Source organism: Mauremys reevesii, linkage group 9 (genome assembly GCF_016161935.1).
Source record: "Mauremys reevesii isolate NIE-2019 linkage group 9, ASM1616193v1, whole genome shotgun sequence".
NCBI classification, from domain to species: Eukaryota; Metazoa; Chordata; order Testudines; family Geoemydidae; genus Mauremys; species Mauremys reevesii.
Genome location: NC_052631.1, coordinates 59027801 through 59051659, shown reverse-complemented (window position 1 = coordinate 59051659; position 23859 = coordinate 59027801). Strand labels below are relative to the sequence as shown.

At 52.2% G+C, this 23859-nt stretch overlaps 1 protein-coding gene and 1 long non-coding RNA gene across 4 annotated transcripts; one reads left to right on the top strand and one right to left on the bottom strand.

Moving 5' to 3' along the window:
• Positions 1-1933: 1933 nt before the first annotated feature.
• CITED1 (Cbp/p300 interacting transactivator with Glu/Asp rich carboxy-terminal domain 1) lies at positions 1934-9057 on the bottom strand. 3 transcript variants are annotated; one of them, XM_039487111.1, is made up of 3 exons: positions 8788-9057; positions 4106-4152; positions 1934-3044 (listed from the first exon to the last, which is right to left on the bottom strand). In XM_039487111.1, the coding sequence occupies exon 3, from the start codon at positions 3029-3031 to the stop codon at positions 2531-2533; it is 501 nt and encodes a 166-aa protein (XP_039343045.1). In that variant the 5' UTR covers positions 3032-3044; positions 4106-4152; positions 8788-9057; the 3' UTR covers positions 1934-2530. The 3 variants fall into 3 exon arrangements, with proteins under 3 accessions (XP_039343045.1, XP_039343042.1, XP_039343044.1); XM_039487108.1 differs by lacking the exon at positions 4106-4152 and adding an exon at positions 4540-4646 and having other exon boundaries at positions 8788-9054; XM_039487110.1 differs by lacking the exon at positions 4106-4152 and having other exon boundaries at positions 8788-9054.
• A 5524-nt stretch (positions 9058-14581) lies between these two features.
• On the top strand, positions 14582-17322 carry LOC120372071. The gene is made up of 3 exons (XR_005584724.1): positions 14582-14634; positions 15373-15426; positions 17192-17322. It is a non-coding gene; the product is annotated as an uncharacterized LOC120372071 (long non-coding RNA).
• Positions 17323-23859: the final 6537 nt, after the last annotated feature.

Below are 23859 nucleotides of genomic sequence, written 5' to 3'. Positions count from 1 at the left end.
GACTTTAGCAAAGCTTTTGATACAGTCTCCCACAGTATTCTTGCCAGCAAGTTAAAGAAGTCTGGGCTGGATGAATGGACGGTAAGGTGGATAGAAAACTGGCTAGATGGTCGGGCTCAACGGGTAGTGATCAATGGTTCCATGTCTAGTTGGCAGCCGGTATCAAGTGGGGTGCCCCAAGGGTTGGTGCTGGGGCCGGTTTTGTTCAATATCTTCATTAACGATCTGGAGGATGGTGTGGACTGCACCCTTAGCAAGTTTGCAGATGACACTAAACTGGGAGGAGTGGTTGATACACTGGAGGGTAGGGATAGGATACAGAGGGACCTAGACAAATTAGAGGATTGGGCCAAAAGAAATATGATGAGGTTCAACAAGGACAAGTGCAGAGTCCTGCACTTAGGACGGAAGAATCCCATGCACTGCTACAGACTAGGGACCGAATGGCTGGGCAGCAGTTCTGCAGAAAAGGACCTAGGGGTTACGGTGGATGAAAAGCTGAATATGAGTCAACAGTGTGCCCTTGTTGCCAAGAAGGCTAATGGCATTTTGGGTTGTATAAGTAGGGGCATTTCCAGCAGATCGAGGGAAGTGATCATTCCCCTCTATTCAGCACTGGTGAGGCCTCATCTGGAGTACTGTGTCCAGTTTTGGGCCCCACACTACAAGAAGGATGTGGATAAATTGGAGAGAGTCCAGCGGAGGGCAACAAAAATGATTAGGGGGCTGGAACACATGACTTATGAGGAGAGGCTGAGGGAACTGGGATTGTTTAGCCTGCAGAAGAGAAGAATGAGGGGGGATTTGATAGCTGCTTTCAACTACCTGAAAGGGGGTTCCAAAGAGGATGGATCTAGACTGTTCTCAGTGGTAGAAGATGACAGAACAAGGAGTAATGGTCTCAAGTTGCAGAGGGGGAGATTCTATGAACTCCAGTCAGCACTGCTGAGTGAGCTGTTAAAAATCCAGTTGGCTGCACAGTCCAGTTAGCTGCCTTGGCTCCCAGAAATGGTGGCATATCCCCCCTCTGGCTCCTAGGTTCAGGGACAGCCAAGGGGCTCCATGCACTAGCCCTACGCCAAGCACCAGCTCCACAGCTCCCAGTGGCCGGGAACAACAGCCCATGAGAACTGCATGAGTGCCTACAGATGGGGCTGCACCTCCACCTAGGAGCTGGAGAAGAGACATGCCACCAGTTCTGGGAGGCACCTGAGGTAAGCACCCTCTGGAGCCTGCACCCCACCCCTCCTCCTCCCCCCATGCCCCAACTCTCTGCCCCAGTCCTGAACTCCCTCCTGCACCTAAATTCCCTCCCAGAGCCCCTGTTCTGCATGCCTCTTGCACTCCAAACCCCTCAGCCCCAGCCAAGAGACCCCTCCCATACTCCAAACCCCTCAGCCCCAGACCCTCATGAGCCTGCACCCCCCGCCTGAGCCCTGACCCTCCACACACACCTCAACCACCTGCCCCATCCCACAGCTCCGAACTCCTTATTTCTGGCCACACCCTGCATCCTACACCTCCAGCAGGGAGTCCCCTCCCACACTCCTGCTGCCCCCAAACCCTTCATCCTTGTCCCCACTCCCAAGCCCACATCCCCAGCTGGACCTTCACCCTAACCCCCTGCCCCAGTCTGGTGAAAATGAGCGAGTGAGGGTGGTTGAGAGTTAGCAACAGAGGAAGCGGAGATGGAGGGAGCGGGGGCAGGGCCTTGGCGAAAGGGTGGGACAGGGAGCAGGGCAAGCATGTCCGGTTTTCTGCAATCAGAAAGTTGGCAACCCCAGGGACAACTGTAAATCAGCACAAGAGGTGATAGGAGCCAGGCCCCACCAGCCTTGTGGGCAGGCCGATTCCTTCTACAGGTTTTACTGAAAAGACACAGGAGCAGCCCCACGCTGTTGCAGAAACAGATCCTCCCCCCCTCCCCCCACCTTGTCCCAGCACCCCCAGCTGTGCAGGTACTGTGCTTAGCCCCTGGCGGTCTCCTCTGTAAAGCGAGTCACTGGCCCCCTGCAGGGGTGGGAGACACAGCTTTGGTCCCTGGGAGCTGTGTGACAGACCCCGTTGAGGCAGCCCTTCCCAGGGCACAGTAGGGGTGTACATATTGCGTGAGCTTCCATTCCTCTGTCTTCACCTTCCGCCCTGCTACATTCTCCTGGCAGTCCACCTTGTTCTCCAGCACCAGTTTGGGATTTAGTCCCCAGGGCACCATTCCCCCCTCCAGCATCAGCCATCCATCCAGCAGGAGACGCTGGCCCTCCACAGCAAGGTGCAACCCCACCGGGCGCTAGGTCACACAGTTCAGAGAAGCTCACAGAGTACCAGCCGCTCTGTAGTTTCTCCGGCTGCACCGAACTGTCCTGAACGGCACAAATGCAGCCTTGTAGAGGGGGACTCAGCTGTAGTAGGAACAAGGCCCAGAGGCCTCTCAGTTGGCTGGAGGGCCAGGTCCATCATGCCAGCCAGCCCTTGGCAGCTGTCCTGTTTAAGTCCTCTGCCAGGATTGTCTGTGGTCAAGGTCAGTCTGGCATCAGCGGCTGGAAGGGAAATCTGCAGCAAAGTCAAACTCGTTCTGGCCCAGCCACAGCTCTGGGAGCTCATTAGCTCTATCCAGGCCCAGTTCCACCACCAGAGACATCAGCACCTCCTCGTCCACTGGATCAGAATCAATAATGCCAGGGCTGTGGGCGCCAGCAGGGGGAGCTAGTGCCCCTTGGCCCAGGGGCTGGGCTCCAAAGCCCCAGCTCTGGATGGACCCAGTCTCCGCCGGGTGCCCTGAGACCCCCATGGCATGGTACTGGCTGTTGAGTTTCTGCAGCTGCATGCTGGCCAGCAGGTGAGGGGCCGTTGGCAGGGCGAAGGAGGGCTGCTTTGAGGGTGGGGGGGCCGCAGAGGGGGCCATCATGCCCGCACTGGTGATGTGGGGTCCCGTGCTGGCCTTGCTGATGTTCATGCCCACCCCGGGGTAGTGCAGGATGGCCACTACTTTGCGGTCCTTCATGCCCAGGCTGGGATAAACCAGAGAGCTCATCTCCTGCTGGGTCCTGGAAGAGAAACAGGAGTTCTCACTACAAGAGCCACACCCCAGTGCCCCTCCCCCCTGATCCTGCCAGCCCCTCTGCTATAGGAGAACACCACAGACAAGCACCACGCCCTGGGCTGCCCTGCAGCCTGCATTCCCACAGGGAAGCCTCACTCAGGGCTCAGCCTGAATCGGGAGCTGAGGGCCACCCCACTGCCAGTGAAGTGCCAGCCCATGAAGGGAATGATGAGAGCACCTCCAGAACAAGTTCGTGTGAGCAGCTCAGGAAGAGCCAGCTGGCAGAGGCTGTTGGATCACCAGCCTGCCAGGCTTGGTGCCCATGGCATTCCCCAGGCTATTTCAGTGGCATTCAGGATTTGCCATCCCCTCCTGCAGACCAGGGCCATTCCACCCTGGGTCAAGGATCAGCACCAGGCCCTGCATCGCTGGAGACCCCCGTGCAGGGAGCCAGCACAAGCAGAGGGACTGTGCCTGGTGAGCAGATCTCACCGTAACTCCGAATGCAGCCATCCTGGGTTCCACCACCTCTTGGGAGACAAACCCTGCTGTGCCCACACATGCTGTATTCCAGTCCCATCCCAGCCAGCTGCTGGCATGGGTGTATTCCATTTCATCCCAGCTCCCCACCCCAATCTCCTGCCTGCAGCCCTGCCCCTTCCTTCAGGCTTGGATGCTGGGGCAGTCAGTGTTTCTTGCAGAGTTTAGTGCTAGCTAAAGCCACTGAGCTGCTGCCCCTGGAGACTGGAGTTCTTTAACCACAGAACTGGTACAACGGCAGGGCAAGCGCCCAGCCACCCGCCATCCCTGCCAGCCTGCATTCAGGTTGGCCTTGGGGAGAGGCCAGGAGGGAGTTCACAAGCCACGGCAACCTGGGCTGAGACTGGCAACCAGAGTTCTGGATGATGCATGTCATGACATGGATTTGATTATGGGTGTGTCCCCTAGGACAGAACGTGCAGCAGCAGTCAAAAAAGCTAAGAGTGTTCACAACCCTTAGGAAAGGGATAGATAATAAGACAGTAAATATCACAACACCGTAATATAAATCCATGGTATACCCACACCTTGAATACTGCGTGCAGGTCTGGTCACCCCATCTCAAAAAAGACCTATTGGGATTGGAAAAGGTACAGAGAAGGGCACCAAAAATGATCAGGGGTATGGAACAGCTTCTATATGAGGAGAGATTAAAGAGACTGGGACTGTTCAGCTTGGAAAAGAGACAACTAAGGCAGGGTATGAGAGGGGTCTATAAAATCATGAGTGCTGTGGAGAAAGTGAATAAGGAAGTGTTATTTACCCCTTTACATAACACAAGAACCCAGAGTCATCCAGTGGAATTAATAGACAGGTTTAAAACGTAAGGAAGTATTTGTTGACACAACACACAGTCAACCTGTGGAACTCACTGTCATAGGATGTTGTGAAGGCCAAAACTATAACTGGATAAAAAAAACCAAACAAACAAAAAAAAAAAACCAACACACAAAACCTACATAAGTTCCTGGACGATAGGTCCATCAATGGCTATTAGCCATGATGGCCAAGGATGCAACCCCCATGCTCTGGGTGTCCATAGGCCTCTGACCGCCAGATGCTGGTACTAGACGACAAGGGATAGATCAACCGGTAATTGCTTCCCCAATCAGCCTGGGGTGGCCCCACCCATGATCCATTCCCAGACCCCCTTCTGCCTGCTTCCAGTTCCCTTCCAGCTCTTCCATGGCAGAGAGGTTGGTGCTGATGCATTCATCTGGCAAGGCTGCACTATTCAGCAATGGCCATGGCAGAGACTCCGTCCCACAGCTCAGGAAGCATCTTGAGCTTCTGTCTGATTGCCTAAGTGGAGCTCATCCCGCCAGGAGGGTCAGAGTCCTTAGACTGGAAGGGAGCGCTTTGCTGGCTACAGCCAGACTGACAACTGAAAGACAGCAAGGCTCTTTGATCATGATCCAGGGTGGAGGTGCCCTGTCAATGGGCAGCTCCTAATACAGGCCACAATCCCAAATCCCTTCCTCAGAACCCCAACCCCAAGGAGCATCGCTCAGCTTGCAGACCCACAGGAGCAACCCACACTGCAGGGCCCAGCCAGGTCTTACCACCCTCTCACCCTACACACATGCACCTGCAGCAGAGGCCTGGCAGGGCAGTGCTGACAGCAAGAGCAGCAGCAACTGGATTTGCAAGAGGTCAGAGCTGCCAGTTCACAGGCTCCAGCCTTGTTGGTTGTGTTTCACAGCCAGGTTGTGTTAGACTGTCTCCAGGCTGCTGGGTGCCCCCCCAAGGGCCCCACACCCTCTGCCTCTGGCGGCTTGGAGGGAAGCAGACACCAGGAGCAGGCCAAGGGGAAGGGTGGCCCTTACCCAGGCCTCAGCACACAGACATGGCTGGCCACTAGAGGGCAGAGCACAGCATACTACCTGGCGACAGGTGCTGCTGGAGTAGCAGAGCTGAGCCCAGAGAGAGTGGGCTCTCCCCATGGTTAGTGCTGCTCAGTCCTGGGCTAGCTCTGGCTGGGGAGCTTTAGCCAGAAGCAAGGGGACAGCATGCAGGCACTTCTCAGGGAGCAGGGGTTTCAAAGGCAACACAGCTGCTGAGCCAGCAGGGTCCAGTGACAAGGGTACTGGATAAAGACACCTGGGCTCTACTCCCAGCTCTGCCACTGATCATCTACACAACCATGGGTGAGTCACTTCATCTTTTTGTTCCCGTATCCCCTCCCCCCACTTTGTAGGATTAGATTGAGAACTCTGGGCAGTGATGCTGGCTCTGTGCTGTGCCCAGTACACTGCTCCGTCTCCCATCCCCCTAATTGGGGCATCTAGCCAGAGAGCTGGCACTCTGGGCAGGTGGCCCAGCTCAATGCATTTGGGTCTGGTACCGCCGCTGGATCCTCAGCCTTTGTGCTAAGACAGGCACCCCTGAGCCCTGGGCATGCCTCCCCTCTCTGCCCAGCAGGGAGAACGTGCTAAGCAGAGTGTCAGCAACAGTCTTCTTCCAGCCTGTGGTAGCCCCCAACTATCTTCCAGCCCCAACAGCTCTTCAGATTCCTCTTTGCCACTAAGGAGCATTCGGCTCCACACTGCCCAAGAGCACCCTGGGCAGAGAACAGACCTGTCCTTGGAATGCATCCTCTAATTTCCCTGTAAGGCTCCCCCTCCCCATTTGCTTGGATCTAGTTGGGTTCCCCTCCCCCATTTAGCAATATGGGAAGGGTCTGGCACAATTACCCATTTGCAATCCCCACCTCCCCCAGTGAAATGGGACCCTCAGATTGAGTGGCCTCTTCTCATCTCTAATTGCACCAGTTCTCCGGCAGAAGTTTTGTGCTGGATGGCTGCAGCGTGCAGCAGAATCCCAGTCACTAACAGCCATCAGCATCTTGAGAGGCACATACTCACATGGCCACCCGACCAGCCAACAAGTGCCACGCCAAAGGGGATTGACCAAATAGGAGTCAATGCACAAGGGGAGATGCCTGCAGGTCCCAAACCAGGGAGGGACTGACATGATCTGGATTGTGCCTTTTCAGGGTTGCTAGAAACATGCCTACCAGGAGCTGATTCCTGCTCCATGACCTCTAGAGGCAATGGTAATACAAAACAATGATTTGGCAGCCACAGCCAGAGGGCTGGGATCTGCCCCCCTTGGAAAAGGGCATCCCAGGGCACTGCAATGCACTTAACCCACACAAACAGGACCACCCCTTCCCTGAAGCAAAGCCCTTGCAGCTAGCAGAGGAATACAATACCACTCTGCATTGAGAGCTTCATTTCAGCAGGGGTTTAAGCTTTACAGCTTGATGGTCATCACCACTTAAAATGTTAAGTCCATTAATGTAGCAGTGCTGCTGGCCCACTCGGTCCACAGCACACACTCCTCAGGGCAGAGCAGAGGCAGGAAAAGGGGACAGCTTCAGATCTAGTTAAGCCCCCAAATAACATTTTCCTTAGAGGGAGGTCGATCTCCACCCTTCTCAGGAAGGACCTTGTTTCACTGTTGGTAGAAGATGCTGGAACTGTACAAGTGTTGTGGGTAGTTAAATAACGCTTCCTCCAGGAACGCTGCAGCATTGGGGGGGGAGGGGGGGAGAGGGAAATGGAACAGATGGCCCGTGGGCTGTTAAACTTACTTGAGTTTCAGTTTGAATTCTAGGGGCCCAGAAAACCCATCCCCCACCCAGAGGAAATGGATGGAAAGGTGGGTCCTTAGAAGGTGCTAGCCAACATGTGCTAACACCTCCCAAAGCTCTGTAGACAGGGCAGTGCAGGGGAATGTAACTGTTTTAGCCTCTCTGCAGTGTTTGGATGGGAGTTAGCAGTGGGAGGAGCCAGGAAGAGCTCAGTCCTTTCCCACCATTTTGCTAAAGTGCTGTCATGCCCACACTGCTCACCAACAGCAGGCACAGAACAGGCCCTCCTACTCCAGGAGCACAAGCAAGAGGAGAGTTGCTATTAGCTGTACAGGGTCTAGTACACACAGCTGGGCCATTCTGAGTGCCTCCAGTAGAGGACAGTGGTGACACCCATGACACAGGAAGACAGGTATAATCACCCCACACTTCTCTCTGCCAAGCCAGCCATGGTTGTTCTAGGAAGGGTCTCTTGTAACCAGCCTAAATACAAGGAGGTGTCTGACAGCACCTCTGAAGAGCCCCTCTCCACAGTACCTAAGTGGTGTTGGAAGCCAAGGCTAGAGCAGCTTCAGACCATGGGATGATTACAGCAGACTGAGGTGAAAGAGGCAGTACAGTGTAGTGGTTAGAGCACAAGACCAGCCAGGCAATGGGATCACTTTTAGCTGATGGGGCACTTGTGCCTAGCGCTGCTACTGACTTGCCTGGATGAGCCATTCCACTTTCTGTGCCTCAGTTTACCCACTTGGGAAAGGCAATACCCATTTTCCTACCTCACAGGAGGCTGCTCACTAAGCACTCACAGACGGGGGAGTGCAGGGTTCACACTGGATTATCAGGTGGTGGCAATCCAGTGTGTCACTTGCATGCGCAATGACAGTTAATGGTGGGGGAGGGGCATATACCCAGATCTGGGACCCCAATAACTGCCAAGCGCACAGATGGCTCTACCACCAGGCCAGGATGGAAAGCGCTCCCCCAGTGCCCCCTGCCTGCGGGGCCAGGGAGACCCGGGATCTCCCAGAGCCGGCGCCTCCCCCTCCCTCCTTTCAGCCCCAAACTGATTCACAAGCCAGCCGCGTTCGGGGCCGTCAGCAGTCCCAGCCATAGCCCCGAGCGCACCTCGGCCCCGTGCCCCACAGACCGCAGAACTCTCCCCCCCCCTCCCTCCCTCCCTCGACTGGGAGGCACCCGACGGCCGCCCCCTTTGTCCTCGCCCGAGCCCGGCTAAGCGGCTCCCCGGGACCCTGCTGCGGGCCCGATCCGGGAGCGGGAGGTTCGAGCATTGGGCCCAAGGTCCGCCCACCACGTGCTGGGACGGCGCGGGGGGCTCGAGCCCCGGCACTGCAGCGGGGAGGCCCGCAGGACCGGCCGGCAGCGCGGCCGTGATGTGAACTGGGGGACACTGCAGAAGCCTGGGGGTGCCCCGAATTTCTGCCCCCGGCTCGCACCCGCCTGAGGCCGGCCGGCGCGGGCAGACAGAGAAAGTTTCACAAGTTACTGCGCCGCCCGGCTGCCGACCTGTCCTGACCTGCCCGGGGCGGGAGCCCAGCGCTCACTACACCCCTGCAGTGGCCAGCTGGGGGGCTGGAGCGTCCCCCGCTCTCACCTCTCGGCAGCTCCCCGGCCGACTCAGACGCGTCCCCACCGGCACACCCCGCTCCCCATGGGGCGGCTGCTCCGCAGTGACTTCACAGCTCGCCGGAACCTGCAGCGGTGCCCGCGGTCCCCCTGCTAAACGGGCAGCCCCCGCCGGAGCCTCCGCAGCCAGGCCCCCAGCCTGGGCCAACTAGCGCGCCGTTCTGCCCTGCTGCGGACATGGGCTGCGCTACGTGCTGCGCTGTCCCTCTTTATACCCGCTGCGATCGCTACTAGCACATGGCCTGGCTCTCCGAGCCCGTCCCAAAACGTGGACGGGAGTTATGGGAGTGGGAGGCGACTCCCGCCAGGTCCCGTTAGGACCCTGTGATTGGGCCAGGGAACAATTCCCAGTATGTAGGCAGGGTTAAGCCAGTCTCTGTTAGGGGTTCGGATGAGACCTTTGCTGGGCGGGGAGATGATCCACCAGATGCTTTGGTGAGGTTCTTGCCTTTCTGTGAAGCCCAGGCGGACCTTGGCTCTGAGCCATGCTGGCAATTCCTGTGTTCCTCTCCAACCAGGCACAGAGCAGCTCTGCCAGGATCTTCCAGAGCCTGGCCCTGCAGCAGGACCTGCAGCAGTGCTATGAAATGGAGAGGTGTGAGAGGAGGGGCTCAGACAGGGTTCCTGCTCTGTTGTGTGTGGCATTCAGTACACCAGGAGAGGAAGCCCAGGCCTGCCATCAGTGGCACATGCATTCAACTCAACCTGAAGCTGCGCAGGCTTCTGCACACTTCTCACTCACCCTGATGCAGGGTAGTGGGGCACATAATAGTGCTGCCAGCTCTCCTCGTATTATCAGTCACACAGGATTTGTTTTTTCTTAAAGTCCCAGCTCTTGGAGTCATGTGAACATGCCAGAATCAAACCAGTTTGCCTTTTTTTTGTAAAGTAAGTTTCTAGCTCTAAGCTCAGACACCAGAAGGCAAATGCAAAGAACCCAACATTGACTGTTTAACATCTCATGATTTTAAAGCCAAACTCTGACTTTGGGAGCCTGACTCATGGGTTTTGAATGATTGGGGTTGGCAATGCTGAACATGCTCTTACATCTCTCCTCCCCACATCCACTCTTTTTAGCTATTTTAAAGGTGACCTTCAAAGGATGTTTACAAAATTGGGAGTATGGCCCTTTTAAATCTCCATACAATGTATAAAGAAAGCTAGAAAGTTTGTTTGTTTGAATTTTTGCTTTCCTTGTTTGTTTTTTGACTGTAGGGCTTGTCTATATGGGAAATTATTCTGGAATAGCTATTCCCAATTAACCATTCCTGGTCAATGCCAGAGGATTTAGCTAATTTGTAATATGGCATTCTTATGCCAGAATAAGTGTGTCTGCACATGAGTTAATCAGGAATAGCTAAATTGCTTTAAATTCACACCCTACCTTAATCCAGATTAATTTTCATGTGTTGACAAACCTTTAGAAATACAGTATCAGTAATGTAGTCTTGTCTTCCTTGTCTTTGCCAGAGAATCTCTGGGAAGTCTCTAAAGTGTTTATTGTGAGCATTTAATACCTTAGCTGAAGGACTGAAAACGCTGAATCTTTAACAAAGGCAAAAGTTCCTCAGCCACTGAAGTTAAAATAGGTGTTACCAAAAATCAAAGCATTTTAAAGACCCCCTCCCCTTCAATATCTCAACTTTCCCTTTTTGTCTCACCATAGTTTTCCAGCCGAGACAGGATCAGAATTTCTAATGTAAAAAAACAAAGGGGGGGGGGGAATAATTCTTTTTTTGGAGGGGAAAACCCCCACATTCAGGTCTCCCTTTTAGTTACAGACGCCCCTCCCCCCCCCAACTTATGCAATCATTCCATTCTGGAAAGCCTTGCGTAACTTGAATTTTACGTAAGTTGGAAACGTGTACCCGTACGTTACGCAAACATTTCCGCAGCTCGAAAATCCTATTTCTGGCTTATGGAACTTTTTCCGTAAGTGCAAATTTGTGCAAGTCAGGTCTTGCGTAACGCAGGGAGCATATGTACTGTAATTCCTCCACAGCAGTATTATTAACTCTGAGAGAACATCCCATAGAACTGGACAAAAGAGCCTGAAAGAGTTTTCAAAGCCCCTTATTGTGTAGTTTGGCTGAGATCTTCAAAAGGGCTCAGCACCAAAGTTGGGGCCAGATTGTCACCAGAGCTCAGCTGTGTTTGTGCAGCACCTGGTGCGATGGGTTCCTGGTCTGTGAGGCTGGGTTTTAGATACTGCAGGAATAAACAATAATTAGTGTTATTAATAAGAAATGGGTGAATGCAAGTGCTGAACAGGGTTGAAAATGTGGCCCTTGTTTACCTGGGGACATAGCCTCTGACCTGGCTCACTCCATGGGGAGCTGGTTATGGATTCAGGCAGTTGTGCCATGTCTTGGTGCCTCTGGCAATGTTGGTGCATAGCTGCACCCATCCTGTTGACCTTGACATAGACTCTCTCATTCCCTTCACTGTTCCTTGAGGACCCTCATTTACACCCCCCCCCCCAAAATCTCTGGGATGTCTACAGTAGCTCATGTGAATCACAGCAATTTCTCTGGTACCTCTGTGTGTCCATTTCCACAGGCTAGGACAGTGCCTCTGCAGACCTGGGACCAACTGTTGCTGCCTTCCAGCTGTTATTGGCCTCTTCTCAGAGGGGCTGGTTGTCTGGTGGGACATTGGTTTTGAATAGCTGCCATAGCACTCAGTTTGTTTCTTTTCCCTTTCACAGGCACTTAGAAATTGCTGGATTGGCTCAAATCCTGACCTGAGGTCCATCTAGTCTCTGACAGTGACCAGTGACACATAAGAACATAAGAAAGGCCATACCGGGTCAGACCAAAGGTCCATCTAGCCCAGTATCTGTCTACCGACAGTGGCCAATGCCAGGTGCCCCTGAGGGAGTGAACCTAACAGGCAATGATCAAGTGATCTCTCTCCTGCCATCCATCTCCATCCTCTGACGAACAGAGGCTAGAGACACCATTCTTACCCATCCTGGCTAATAGCCATTTATGGACTTAGCCACCATGAATTTATCCAGTCCCCTTTTAAACATTGTTATAGTCCTAGCCTTCACAACCTCCTCAGGTAAGGAGTTCCACAAGTTGACTGTGCGCTGCGTGAAGAAGAACTTCCTTTTATTTGTTTTAAACCTGCTGCCTATTAATTTCATTTGGTGACCCCTAGTTCTTGTATTATGGGAATAAGTAAATAACTTTTCCTTATCCACTTTCTCAACATCACTCATGATTTTATAGACCTCTATCATGTCCCCCCTTAGTCTTCTCTTTTCCAAACTGAAGAGTCCTAGCCTCTTTAATCTTTCCTCATATGGGACCCTCTCTAAACCCCTAATCATTTTAGTTGCTCTTTTCTGAACCTTTTCTAGTGCTAGAATATCTTTTTTGAGGTGAGGAGACCACATCTGTACACAGTATTCGAGATGTGGGCGTACCATGGATTTATATAAGGGCAATAATATATTCTCAGTCTTATTCTCTATCCCCTTTTTAATGATTCCTAACATCCTGTTTGCTTTTTTGACCGCCTCTGCACACTGCGTGACATCTTCAGAGAACTATCCACGATAACTCCAAGATCATTTTCCTGACTCGTTGTAGCTAAATTAGCCCCCATCATGTTGTATGTATAGTTGGGGTTATTTTTTCCAATGTGCATTACTTTACATTTATCCACATTAAATTTCATTTGCCATTTTGTTGCCCAATCACTTAGTTTTGTGAGATCTTTTTGAAGTTCTTCACAATCTGCTTTGGTCTTAACTATCTTGAGCAGTTTAGTATCATCTGCAAACTTTGCCACCTCACTGTTTACCCCTTTCTCCAGATCATTTATGAATAAATTGAATAGGATTGGTCCTAGGACTGACCCTTGGGGAACACCACTAGTTACCCCTCTCCATTCTGAGAATTTACCATTAATTCCTACCCTTTGTTCCCTGTCCTTTAACCAGTTCTCAATCCATGAAAGGACCTTTCCTTTTATCCCATGACAGCTTAATTTACATAAGAGCCTTTGGTGAGGGACCTTGTCAAAGGCTTTCTGGAAATCTAAGTACACTATGTCCACCGGATCCCCCTTGTCCACATGTTTGTTGACCCCTTCAAAGAACTCTAACAGATTAGTAAAATACGATTTCCCTTTACAGAAACCATGTTGACTATTGCTCAAGAGTTTATGTTTTTCTATGTGTCTGACAATTTTATTCTTTACTATTGTTTCAACTAATTTGCCCGGTACCGACGTTAGACTTACCAGTCTGTAATTGCCGGGATCACATTTGTAAAGGGCTGTGTGGACACTCCTCAAATGTCCATACCAGACCAGGGGCCAGCCTAGGATAAATTAAAGCATCTGCAGTCTGGAACACAGGTGTGGGGGTGTTCACAGTGGCCTTTATGAATGTGTGAACTCCCTTGAGTGGATTAGCAATCAGTTAACTCTAAGAAAGCATGAAACAAGGTTTGCTTTACATTTCTGTACAGCAGCTCTGGACTAACCCTGCAGTGAGCTGCAGGACCCAGGTTAAAGGCTGTAACTCTGCCATTGACACTGAGTCATATTGGCCACCCTAAATCAATGTCACCTGCAGTCCCTGCACCTGCAATGCTATCTGTCTTGCTGCTTTCCAAGCACAAGGACCCTCTTAGCTCTGGAGTACACCTGTGAAATATTATTTTTTCCATTGCTAGCCATTGTCTGTGCCCAGCCCTCCTCCCACGTTAAAGCATCAGACACCCGCAGCACTGCTGGGCCTTCCCTGTGGGGAGGTCACCTGCACGCAAGGATGATCTAAAGCGCCAAGTGATGGTGAACATGCCCCCTCCTTGCTAATCTGTTCCAATGGTTAAGTATCCTCACCCCACACTAATGTGTGCTTTAATTCGGGTTTCAACTTTGTGGACTTCAACTTCCAGGCACTGGATTTTATGATGCTTTTGTCTGCTAGAGTAAAGAGCCCTCCAATAGCTGATGCTTTGCTGGCTGAGAAATACCTCAAGCAGGGGGGTCAGTTCATGAGCCTCACGCTGCCGTGTTTCCTAGAGATGGATCAACGTGCTACAGGCTGGATCCTCAGCTAAGGTAAGTCATTGTAACCCCATTGCCTTCAATAGAGCTGTGCCAATGCATGCCAGTTGAGGATTTGGCCCTGTATTATTATTTATTGTGCTCATCCCTGTAAAATGGGGATAAGGCACTGAGCTCCTCCGTGAAGTACTTTGAGATCTACTGGTGAAAAATGCTAGCTATGAGCTAGAGATTATGTTTCTCCTTACACATCTCAAGCAGATCATGGCTTTCCCAATCAACATGCCTTTTCCTTCAGATAAAGGAAAGCAGCAAAGTGAGAACAAATCTCAAGTCTCAGTGCCAGAGAGAGCGCAGAGTGATGCTGCTGTAACACTCTGCAGCTGAACTGAAGCACAAAATGGCAGCAAGGGCCAAGCTGCCCTCCCCTGAGACCCAGAAAAAAGATTCCCAGCACAGCTGCATTGCTTGGCTGCTTCATTGCTTACTGGTGGCACTAGTGCAGCTCCCTAGTTGCACTGATATTCCAGTGCAGGCCTGCACAATATGCGGCCCCCGGGCCACATGCACCCCGTGCGGGCTCACTGTGCGGCCCACAGACAAGCGGCGCACTGGGACTGCTGGGTTCACCCCCTGCTCCCCCGGGGGGGGGGGGCTAACAGCCCCACCCGCGCATGCTCCAACCGCCCTAACGGCCAGAACCGCATGTGTCTCCGTCTCCCACTCCCCCCGCCTGGCACTTCTGGGGTCCACTGAGGCGGAAAGCACTGGGCACGAGGCAGAGCCAGTAAGTGCCGAATGAGGGGAGGGGTGACCGGCCTGGGCTCAAGCCGCAGCTTGAGGGGGGGGAAACTGGTCAAAGACCGCCCACCCCCCCAAACCCTTCAATTGGGGGCGGGATAGCTTTACTGCGCTGGTTGGTCCCAGGGTGGCTTCTGTAGTGATGGGGGAGGGGGGCGGTTTGAACTGTCTGTGGGCAGCCAGGAAATCCCACGGGGGAGATGTGTGTGTGTGTGTTTTGCACCTGCCCTGCCCCAACTGCAGCCCCTTTCCCTAGTCCTGGGACCTTCCCCCTCCCCGACCCCTATCACACTGCCCCCCTGACTCCCTGCGGCCCCTGTGTTTGTGTGTTGGACAGTCACATCCAATTCCTTCACACTGCCCCCCTTTCCCCTCCCCAGCTTAGTTCATAGCCCCAGAAAATCCCTTCAAACTGTCCCCCTTTTCCCCTCCCCTTATTTCTTGGGGGGATGACGAGCCGAGTGGGCGGGCAGGCAGTGGCAGCAAGGCTTTATACTGGGGGGGGAGGGAGTGAGGAGGTGAGCGGCAAGTCGGTGGCTGGAGGGGGGGGCATCCATTTTCAGTATTTTAATTTTTGGTACTGCTGTGTGCAGTAATATAGTGACCCCTGGGGGGCTGAAGAGGGGTGTGATGGTGGGGCCGAGTGGGGAGGGGGCGGGTCCTATTTTACTGCTGTGATCTGGTCACCCTACGCATGCCATTTCTCCCCCACCTTCCTTTTCAGCCCACAGCTGTTTCAGCGGGGCGGCGCTAGGGAAGGAGAGTTTGTTTCCACAAGGTGGGTGGTGCTGTGGGGAGTATTTCGGTGGGGCTGGGCGGCGCGGGGGGTGGGGGTGTTTTGGCGGGGCCGGGGGGTTTCGGCCCTCAGCTGTTTTCTTTGGAGTAATATGGGCCTCGCCGCTTTACAAGTTGTGCAGGCCTGTTCTAGTGCATGTTAACAGAGTGTTTGCATGTCGGCCCCTGGGAAATGTTCCTTGTGTTCAGCGGATTAAATAAAGAAAAAGCTGGACTTTCCATGGAAATAGGGTGACCAGATAGCAAGTATGAAAAATCGGGACAGAGTGTAGGGGGTAATAGGCACCTATATAAGAAAAATCCCCAAATATCGGGACTGTCTCTATAAAATCAGGACATCTGGTCACCCTACATGGAAACCAGCTTTGAGCACAGTGTGAAGGGCATACTGGGCACAGCTCGCTGCTTGCATTAGTCTTATCCAATTCCCTCTTCAGGAGTAAATCCCTCTTCCTGCAGCTGCTGGCAGGCAGCTCAAAGGTCAGAGAGCAGCCCTGCACCACTCTGAATCCAGATCCACTGTTGTTCTCCTCCGGGTTTTGCAGGAGCCCCCAGGAGATGGTTGGAAAGGGGCATCTGTTCAGTTTCTTGTGTAAAGGGTCGGCTCAGTTGCTCAATAGCCCTTGAGTGAGCACAGTATTGAGAGGCAGCAGAAAGGCCTGCCCTGACCCACCCCCTTCTTCTAGCCAAGCCCTCCACCCCATCGGCCTGGCACACAATGGCAGTACAATGAGCACCACGGAGGAGAAATCCTTCCCCTTAGTCAGCAGCAGGCCACAAAAGTGCTCCCCAGCCAGGGAAGGGTCCACCCCAATTTCGTTCTGTCCCGGTGGTGGGGGATGATGCACAAGCCTGCTGCACTTCTCTGAAACAACCGCCCCAGCGCTGTGGACAATTCCATGCACTATACGGAAGCTCAGAGCTCCCCTGAAATTGTTTAGTGAAGGGTTGGGATGTTAGTTGCGTGGATGGGTGGGGGGTTAAACCTACTTCAGCAGATCTGCCCTTGTGCAGTGACTCGCGACAACGTGAATACCTGATGAAGCAACACAACTCCACATGGCTGCTGTATCAGCAGTGAAGCCCATGGAAGCGCAGACCTGAGTCTCGCACTAAGTTATTCAGACAGCACATTCCTTCCAGTACCATTCCCCTTGTCCAGCCCACTGCTCTGGGGCAGGAGTTGACTGCGGCCATAGGCTGTGGGTGGGGATACAATGGCTCAGGCAGGCAGGGGAGGGTGCGTGTGGGGCAGTGGGAGGTTTGCACAGAGAGCGCTGGGTGGACTTGACCTGTATCGTTAGCTATCACAACCTATATGTTAGTCCATGGGAGCCTGCGCTCCTTCAGGCCTATCGCTATGTCTGCCCTTTTTTTCTTTTCCTCCTGCATCCTCCTTTCTCTATGCCTCTCCTTCTTCCCTGTGTCACTCCTCGTTTCTTCTCTCTCCAGTTCCTGCCTCCTCATGAGCCTCATCCCCTTCCCCATTACAGTGCTAGAATGAGCAATGAAATAGTTAATGCTGACATTTAAGGAGTCATTGTTTCAGGCTGCCTGCAGACTCAGGCAGACATCCCTGCATCAGCTACACTCCATTCACACTTGGAAGATTTTTTTGCAACCACAAAGGCTAGAAGCACCTGAGATTCTGACAATGCTATGTGGGCCACATAACTACATTGTTTGGGGGCAGGTCCACCCTGGCCTGTATGACTGACACCCCTGCTATACCGCTTTTCTTCCATAAGGAGCCTAAAGCATGTACATCCAGGAATCACTTCACCCAACACTGAAAGGAAGTCACCTCTGGGATGGAATGCTGTTTAACAGCACACTGCAACACCACACAACAGTCCACAGCATGAAGCAAAGAACAGAAGTGTTGCTGGGCAAGTTTAGTTCCCCTGCAGACTCTGTCTAAGGGTATGTCTACACGATGAAATTAAGTCGAATTTATAGAAGTCGATTTTTTAGAAATTGATTTTATAAAGTCGCTTGTGTGTGTCCCCACTTAAGACCATTAAGACCATTAACTAGGTGGAGTGTGTCCACAGTACTGAGGCTAGCGTCGACTTCCAGAGCATTGCACTGTGGTAGCTATCCCACAGTTCCTGCAGTCTCTGCCGCCCATTGGAATTCTGGGTTGAGATCCCAATGCCTGATGGGTCAAAAACATTGTTGTGGGTGGTTCTGGGTACATGTTGTCAGGCCTCCCCTTCCTCCTTCCCTCCCTCCATGAAAGCAACGGCAGACAATCGTTTCGAACCTTTTTTCCTGGGTTACCTGTGCAGACGCCATACCACGCCGTGAAGCCCGCTCAGCTCACCATCTCCTGGGTGCTGGCAGACATGGGACTGCATTGCTACACAGCAGTAGTTCATTGCCTTTTAGCAGCAGATGGTGCATTACAACTGGTAGCCATTGTCATTGTCTCCTGGGTGCTCTTTTAGCTGACCTCAGTGAGGTTGGTCAAGGGCGCCTCGGCAGACATGATCTCTCTGCTGCCCCCACCTGCCGACCCCACCTGCCTCCCCTCCCGTGCCTCCCCCAAGTGTCCCCTGGCCCCGACTTGCTCCCCCGCATGCTTTTCCGGCCTGGAGCAGAGAATCCATGTCTCTCCCCTGCAGCTCCATGTGCCTCCCATCTCGATAGCCAGGGCAGACTGACTAGCTGCTGATAGCTCAGGCCTGCCCTTCCCCCTCAGACCCTTTCATTTTCCAATGGGACCCTCCACAGCACAGGGCCTCCCCCCCACCTGCAGTCACCACTCCTGCCCCATGCTGGGCAAGGAGTCAGCCCCATCCCTCACCCCCAGTGAGGCTACAGTCAGGGGCAACAGCAGGGGAGGAGGCGCACGCAGCAGCACCCGGCACCCACCACGGGGAAGGCAAGGGAGATTCCTGGACCTGAGAGGGGCCCTAGGAGCACATGCAGTGACAGTGGTGGAGGTGAATGTGCTGCTGGAGGTGGGGGGGCAGGGAAAGGGCTGGGGGGGGGGAGTCCTCTCTGGCCCCTGTCCTGGAGCAGCCTGCCTGCACTCCAAACTCATCCCCAGCCCTGCCCCACCCCAGAGCCCACACCCCCAGTTAGAGGTTTCACACTCCCACAGCACCCTCAACCCTCTGCCCGAGCCTTGAGCCCCTCCAGCACCCCAAACCCCTCATCTGCAGCCACAACCCACAGCCCTCACCTCTGCACCCCTTCCCTCCACACCCCCTCCCAGAGCCTGCACCCCCAAGCCCCTGCCCCAGCCTAGGGCCTGCACCCCAGACCTCCTCCCTCACCCAAACTCCCTCCCAAAGCCTTGGGCTGGTGGTGGGGCAGAGTTTGGGGGGGGGCGGAGTTTGGGCAGGGGTGGGTTCTGGACACCACCATAATTTCTACAAACCTGCCACCCCTGATCCTGCCCTGCAGACCTGAACTCCCAGCATTCTCAGGACACATGCTGATCCCTAGTGGCCACTGCTGATATCCAGCACCTCCCTCCTCTCTTAACCTGTGAGTAACCTCTGGATTGGAACTGGACTGGAACCAAAGACCATCTTGGAAGCAACATTACCAGCCCAAGCAGTCAAAAATTGAGTTAGACCCCCCCAAAATCACAGGCTCTACTGCAGCTGTGTATGAATGAAGATTCATTCTTTGGCAGCAATTCGGCAGCAGGCCCTTCCCTCCGAGAGGAACTGAGGGACCCATCACCGAATTGCCACCAAAGAGCCAGCCCTGGGAGAGGGCGCAATTTTATATTCTTGCCTCAGGCGCAAAAATACCTAGTTACAGCTCTGCCCTCCCGCCCCCCTTGGTTCACTCTACTTCCCTGTAAGCTAACCACCCTCCCCTCCCCCCTTCAATCACCGCTTTCAGAGGCAATAAAGTCATTGTTGCTTCCCATTCATGCATTCTTTATTAATTCATCACAAAAACAGGGGGATAACTGCCAAGATAGCCCGGGAGGGGTGGGGGAGGAAGGAAGAACCGGGTGGGGTGGGGGAGGAGAGAAGGACAAGGCCACACTGCACTTTAAAACTTATTGAATGCCAGCTTTCTGGTGCTTGGGCAGTTCTCTGGGGTGGAGTGATTGGGTGCCCGGAGGCCCCCCCGCCACCGCGTTCTTGGGTGTCTGGGTGAGGAGGCTATGGAACTTAGGGAGGAGGGCAGTTGGTTACACAGGGGCTGTAGCGGTGGTCTGTGCTCCTGCTGCCTTTCCTGAACCTCAACCATAAGCCAGAGCATATCAGTTTGTTCCTCCAGTAGCCTCAGCATTGCCTCTTGCCTTCTGTCACCAAGCTGACACCACCTATCGTCTTCAGCACGCCACCTCTTCTCGCGCTCATATTGTGCTTTCCTGGACTCTGACATTGTCTGCCTCCACGCATTCTGCTGGGCTGTTTCAGTGTGGGAGGACTGCATGAGCTCAGAGAACATTTCATCGCAAGTGCAATTTTTTCACCTTCTAATCTTCGCTAGCCTCTGGGAAGGAGAAGATAGTGTGAGCGTTGAAACATTTGCAGCTGGTGGAAAGTGGTAGTTTAAAAGACACATTTTAAAGAACAATGGGTAGACTCTTCCATGGTAAACCTTGCTGTTAACATTACATAGCACACATGCTTTCGGTACAAGATCGCATTTTGCCTCTTATTGAGGGTATGCCAGTTTGGTGTGAGAGATCTTTCACGCAGGGCCAGGCAACAGAATTCGGCTTGCAGGCAGACATGGTAAGACACAGTCTTTTGGCTTTTTACCTTCATAACATGTTGGAATGATTTCAAACAGCAGCACCCTCATTTCTCATACCAAGCAGCCATTGGGTTGGCCATTTAAAATGGGTTGGCAATTTAAAAGGAGGGGCTGCGGTTTTTGAGTTAACGTGCAGCACAAACCCGACTAACTCCTCCCCACCCACACACAATTCTCTGGGATGATCTCTTCACCCCTCCCCCCACCACATGGCTAACAGCGGGGAACATTCCTGTTCAGCCACAGGCAAACAGCCCAGCAGGAACGGGTACCTCTCAATGTCCCCTTAATAAAATCACCCTATTTCAACCAGGTGACCATGAATGATATCACTGTCCTGAGGATAACACAGAGAGATAAAGAACGGATGTTGTGTGAATGCCAGCAAACACCGGAACCATACGCTGTGTTATGCAATGATTCCAGACTACGTGCTACTGGCCTGGTGTGGTAAAGTGTCCTACCATGGAGGATGGAATAAGGCTGCCCTCCCCAGAAACCTTTTGAAAGGCTTTGGGAGTACATCCAGGAGAGCTTTATGGAGATGTCCCTGGAGGATTTCTGCTCCATCCCCAGACACGTTAACAGACTTTTCCAGTAGCTGTACTGGCCATGAATGCCAGGGCAAATTAATCATTAAACACGCTTACTTTTAAACCATGTATAATATTTACAAAGGTACACTCACCAGAGGTCCTTTCTCTGCCTGGCGGGTCCAGGAGGCAGCCTTGGGTGGTGTGACAAAGTTCCTCCTCTACCTTGGTGGGTCCTGTGCTTATTGGCAGATTTGCTCACCTCACAGATTCACCCTGTGGGTCAGGAAACAGCCCAGAGACCTTCCCCTCTGGTAGAAGCTACAGTGCAGGTCAATTCCTCCTGTGTTTGGTAAGGAGTTGGGAGGTTTGTGGGGAACCCGGGCCTGCCCCCTACTCCAGGTTCCAGCCCAGAGCCCTGTGGACTGCAGCTGTCTAGAGTGCCTCCTGGTACAGTTGCGCAACAGCTACAACTCCTTGGGCTATTTCCCCATGGCCTCCTCCCAACACCTTCTTTGTCCTCACCACCAGACCTTCCTCCTGATGTCTGATAATGATTGTACTTCTCAGTCCTCCAGCAGTATGCCTACTCACTCTCAGCTTCTTGCATGCCTCTTGCTTGCTTGCTTGCTTGCTCTCTCTCTCTCTCTCTCTCTCGCACGCACTTCCTCTCCCCTGGCTCCCTTTGGCCTGACTGGAGTGAGCCCTTTTATAGCATCAGAGGAGCCTTAATTAGAGTCAGGTGCTTAACAGCCTCATCTGACTCTTATAGAATCATAGAATCATAGAATTCAAGATCAGAAGGGACCATTATGATCATCTAGTCTGACCTCCTGCAAGATGCAGGCCACATAAGCCGATCCACCCACTCCTTAAGCAAGCGACCCCTGCCCCATGCTTCAGAGGAAGGCGAAAAACCTCCAGGGCCACTGCCAATCTACCCTGGAGGAAAATTCCTTCCTGACCCCAAATATGGCGGTCAGCTGAACCCCGAGCATGCGGGCAAGACTCTCCAGCCATACCCTCTGGAAAAAGGCTAACAATATCCTATCATTGACCCATTGTACTAATTACCAGTGTGGCACTAAATTGACCTATTGACTAAGCCCGTTATCCTATCATACTATCTCCTCCATAAACTTATCTAGCTTAATCTTAAAGTCATGGAGGTCCTTCGCCCCCACTGTTTCCTTCGGAAGGCTGTTCCAGAATTGCACTCCTCTGATGGTTAGAAACCTTCGTCTAATTTCAAGCCTAAATTTCCTGACTGACAATTTATATCCGTTTGTCCTCGTGTCCACATTAGCACTGAGCTGAAATAATTCCTCTCCTTCCCTGGTATTTATCCCTCTGATATATTTAAAGAGTGCAATCATATCTCCTCTTATCCTTCTTTTGGTTAAGGAAAACAAACCAAGCTCCTCAAGTCTCCTTTCATACGACAGGCTTTCCATTCCTCGGATCATTCTAGTGGCCCTTCTTTGTACCCGTTCCAGTTTGAATTCATCCTTCTTAAACATGGGAGACCAAAACTGCACACAATACTCCAAATGAGGTCTTACCAACGCCTTATATAACGGGACTAGCACCTCCTTATCCCTACTAGAAATACCTCGCCTAATGCATCCTAAGACCGCATTAGCTTTTTTAACGGCCACATCACATTGCCTACTCATAGTCATCCTACGATCAACCAGGACTCCTAGGTCCTTCTCCTCCTCTGTTACTTCCAACTGGTGCGTCCCCAGCTTATAACTAAAGTTCTTGTTAGTCATCCCTAAATGCATAACCTTACACTTCTCACTATTGAATTTCATCCTGTTACTAATACTCCAGTTTACAAGGTCATCCAAATCTCCCTGGAGGATATCCTGATCCTTTTCCGAATTTGCAATACCTCCCAACTTGGTATCATCCGCAAACTTTATCAGCCCACTCCTACTCTTGGTTCCCAGGTCAGCAATAAATAGATTGAATAAAATCACACCCAAAACCGAACCTTGAGGAACTCCACTGGTAACCCCCCTCCAACCCAACAGTTCCCCCTTCAATACGACCCTCTGCAGTCTCCCCTTTAACCAGCTCCTTATCCACCTCTGGATTTTCATTTTGATCCCCATCTTTTCCAATTTAACCAGTAATTCCTCATGCGGTACCGTATCAAACGCCTTACTGAAATCAAGATACATTAGATCCACCGCATTTCCCTTGTCTAAAAAATCTGTTACTTTCTCAAAGAAGGAGATCAGGTTGGTTTGGCACGATCTACCTTTCGTAAATCCATGCTGTAATTTGTCCCAGTTGCCATCGGCCTCATGCTCCGTAACCACTCTCTCCTTTAAAATTTTTTCCATGACTTTGCATACTACAGATGTTAAACTAACAGGCCTGTAGTTACCCGGGTCACTTTTTTTCCCCTTCTTGAATATAGGAACTATATTAGCTAATCTCCAGTCAAACGGTACAACCCCTGAGTTTAGAGATTTATTAAAAATCATCGCTAACGGGCTTGCAATTTCACTCGCCAATTCCCTTAATATTCTAGGATGTAGATTATCCGGGCCCCCCGATTTACTTTCGTTTAGCTGTTCAAGTTTGGCTTCTACCTCAGATACCGTAATGTCTACCCCCATATCTTCATTCCCTTCAGTCCCTCTATCACTATTCCTTAGCCCTTCATTAGCCTCATTAAAGACTGAGGCAAAATATTCGTTCAGATATTGTGCCATTCCAAGATTATCCCTAATCTCCACTCCGTTTAAAGTTTTAAGCGGTCCCACTTCTTCCTTCTTGGTTTTCTTCCTATTTATATGGCTAAAAAACCTTTTGCTATTGGTTTTAATCCCCTTCGCTAGGTCCATCTCCACCCGGCTCTTTGCCTTTCTCACTGCTTCCCTACACCCTCTGACCTCAATAAGGTAGGTTTCTTTGCTGATCCCTCCCATTTTCCACTCCTTGTACACTTTCTGTTTTTTCTTAATCACCCCTCTAAGACGCTTGCTCATCCAGCTCGGTCTAAAACTGCTACCTACGAGCCGTTTTCCCTTTCTCGGGATACATGCTTCTGACAACTCCTGCAACTTCAACCTGAAGTAACCCCAGGCGTCATCTGCCTTTAGATCCCTAAATATGTTAGTCCAATCCAC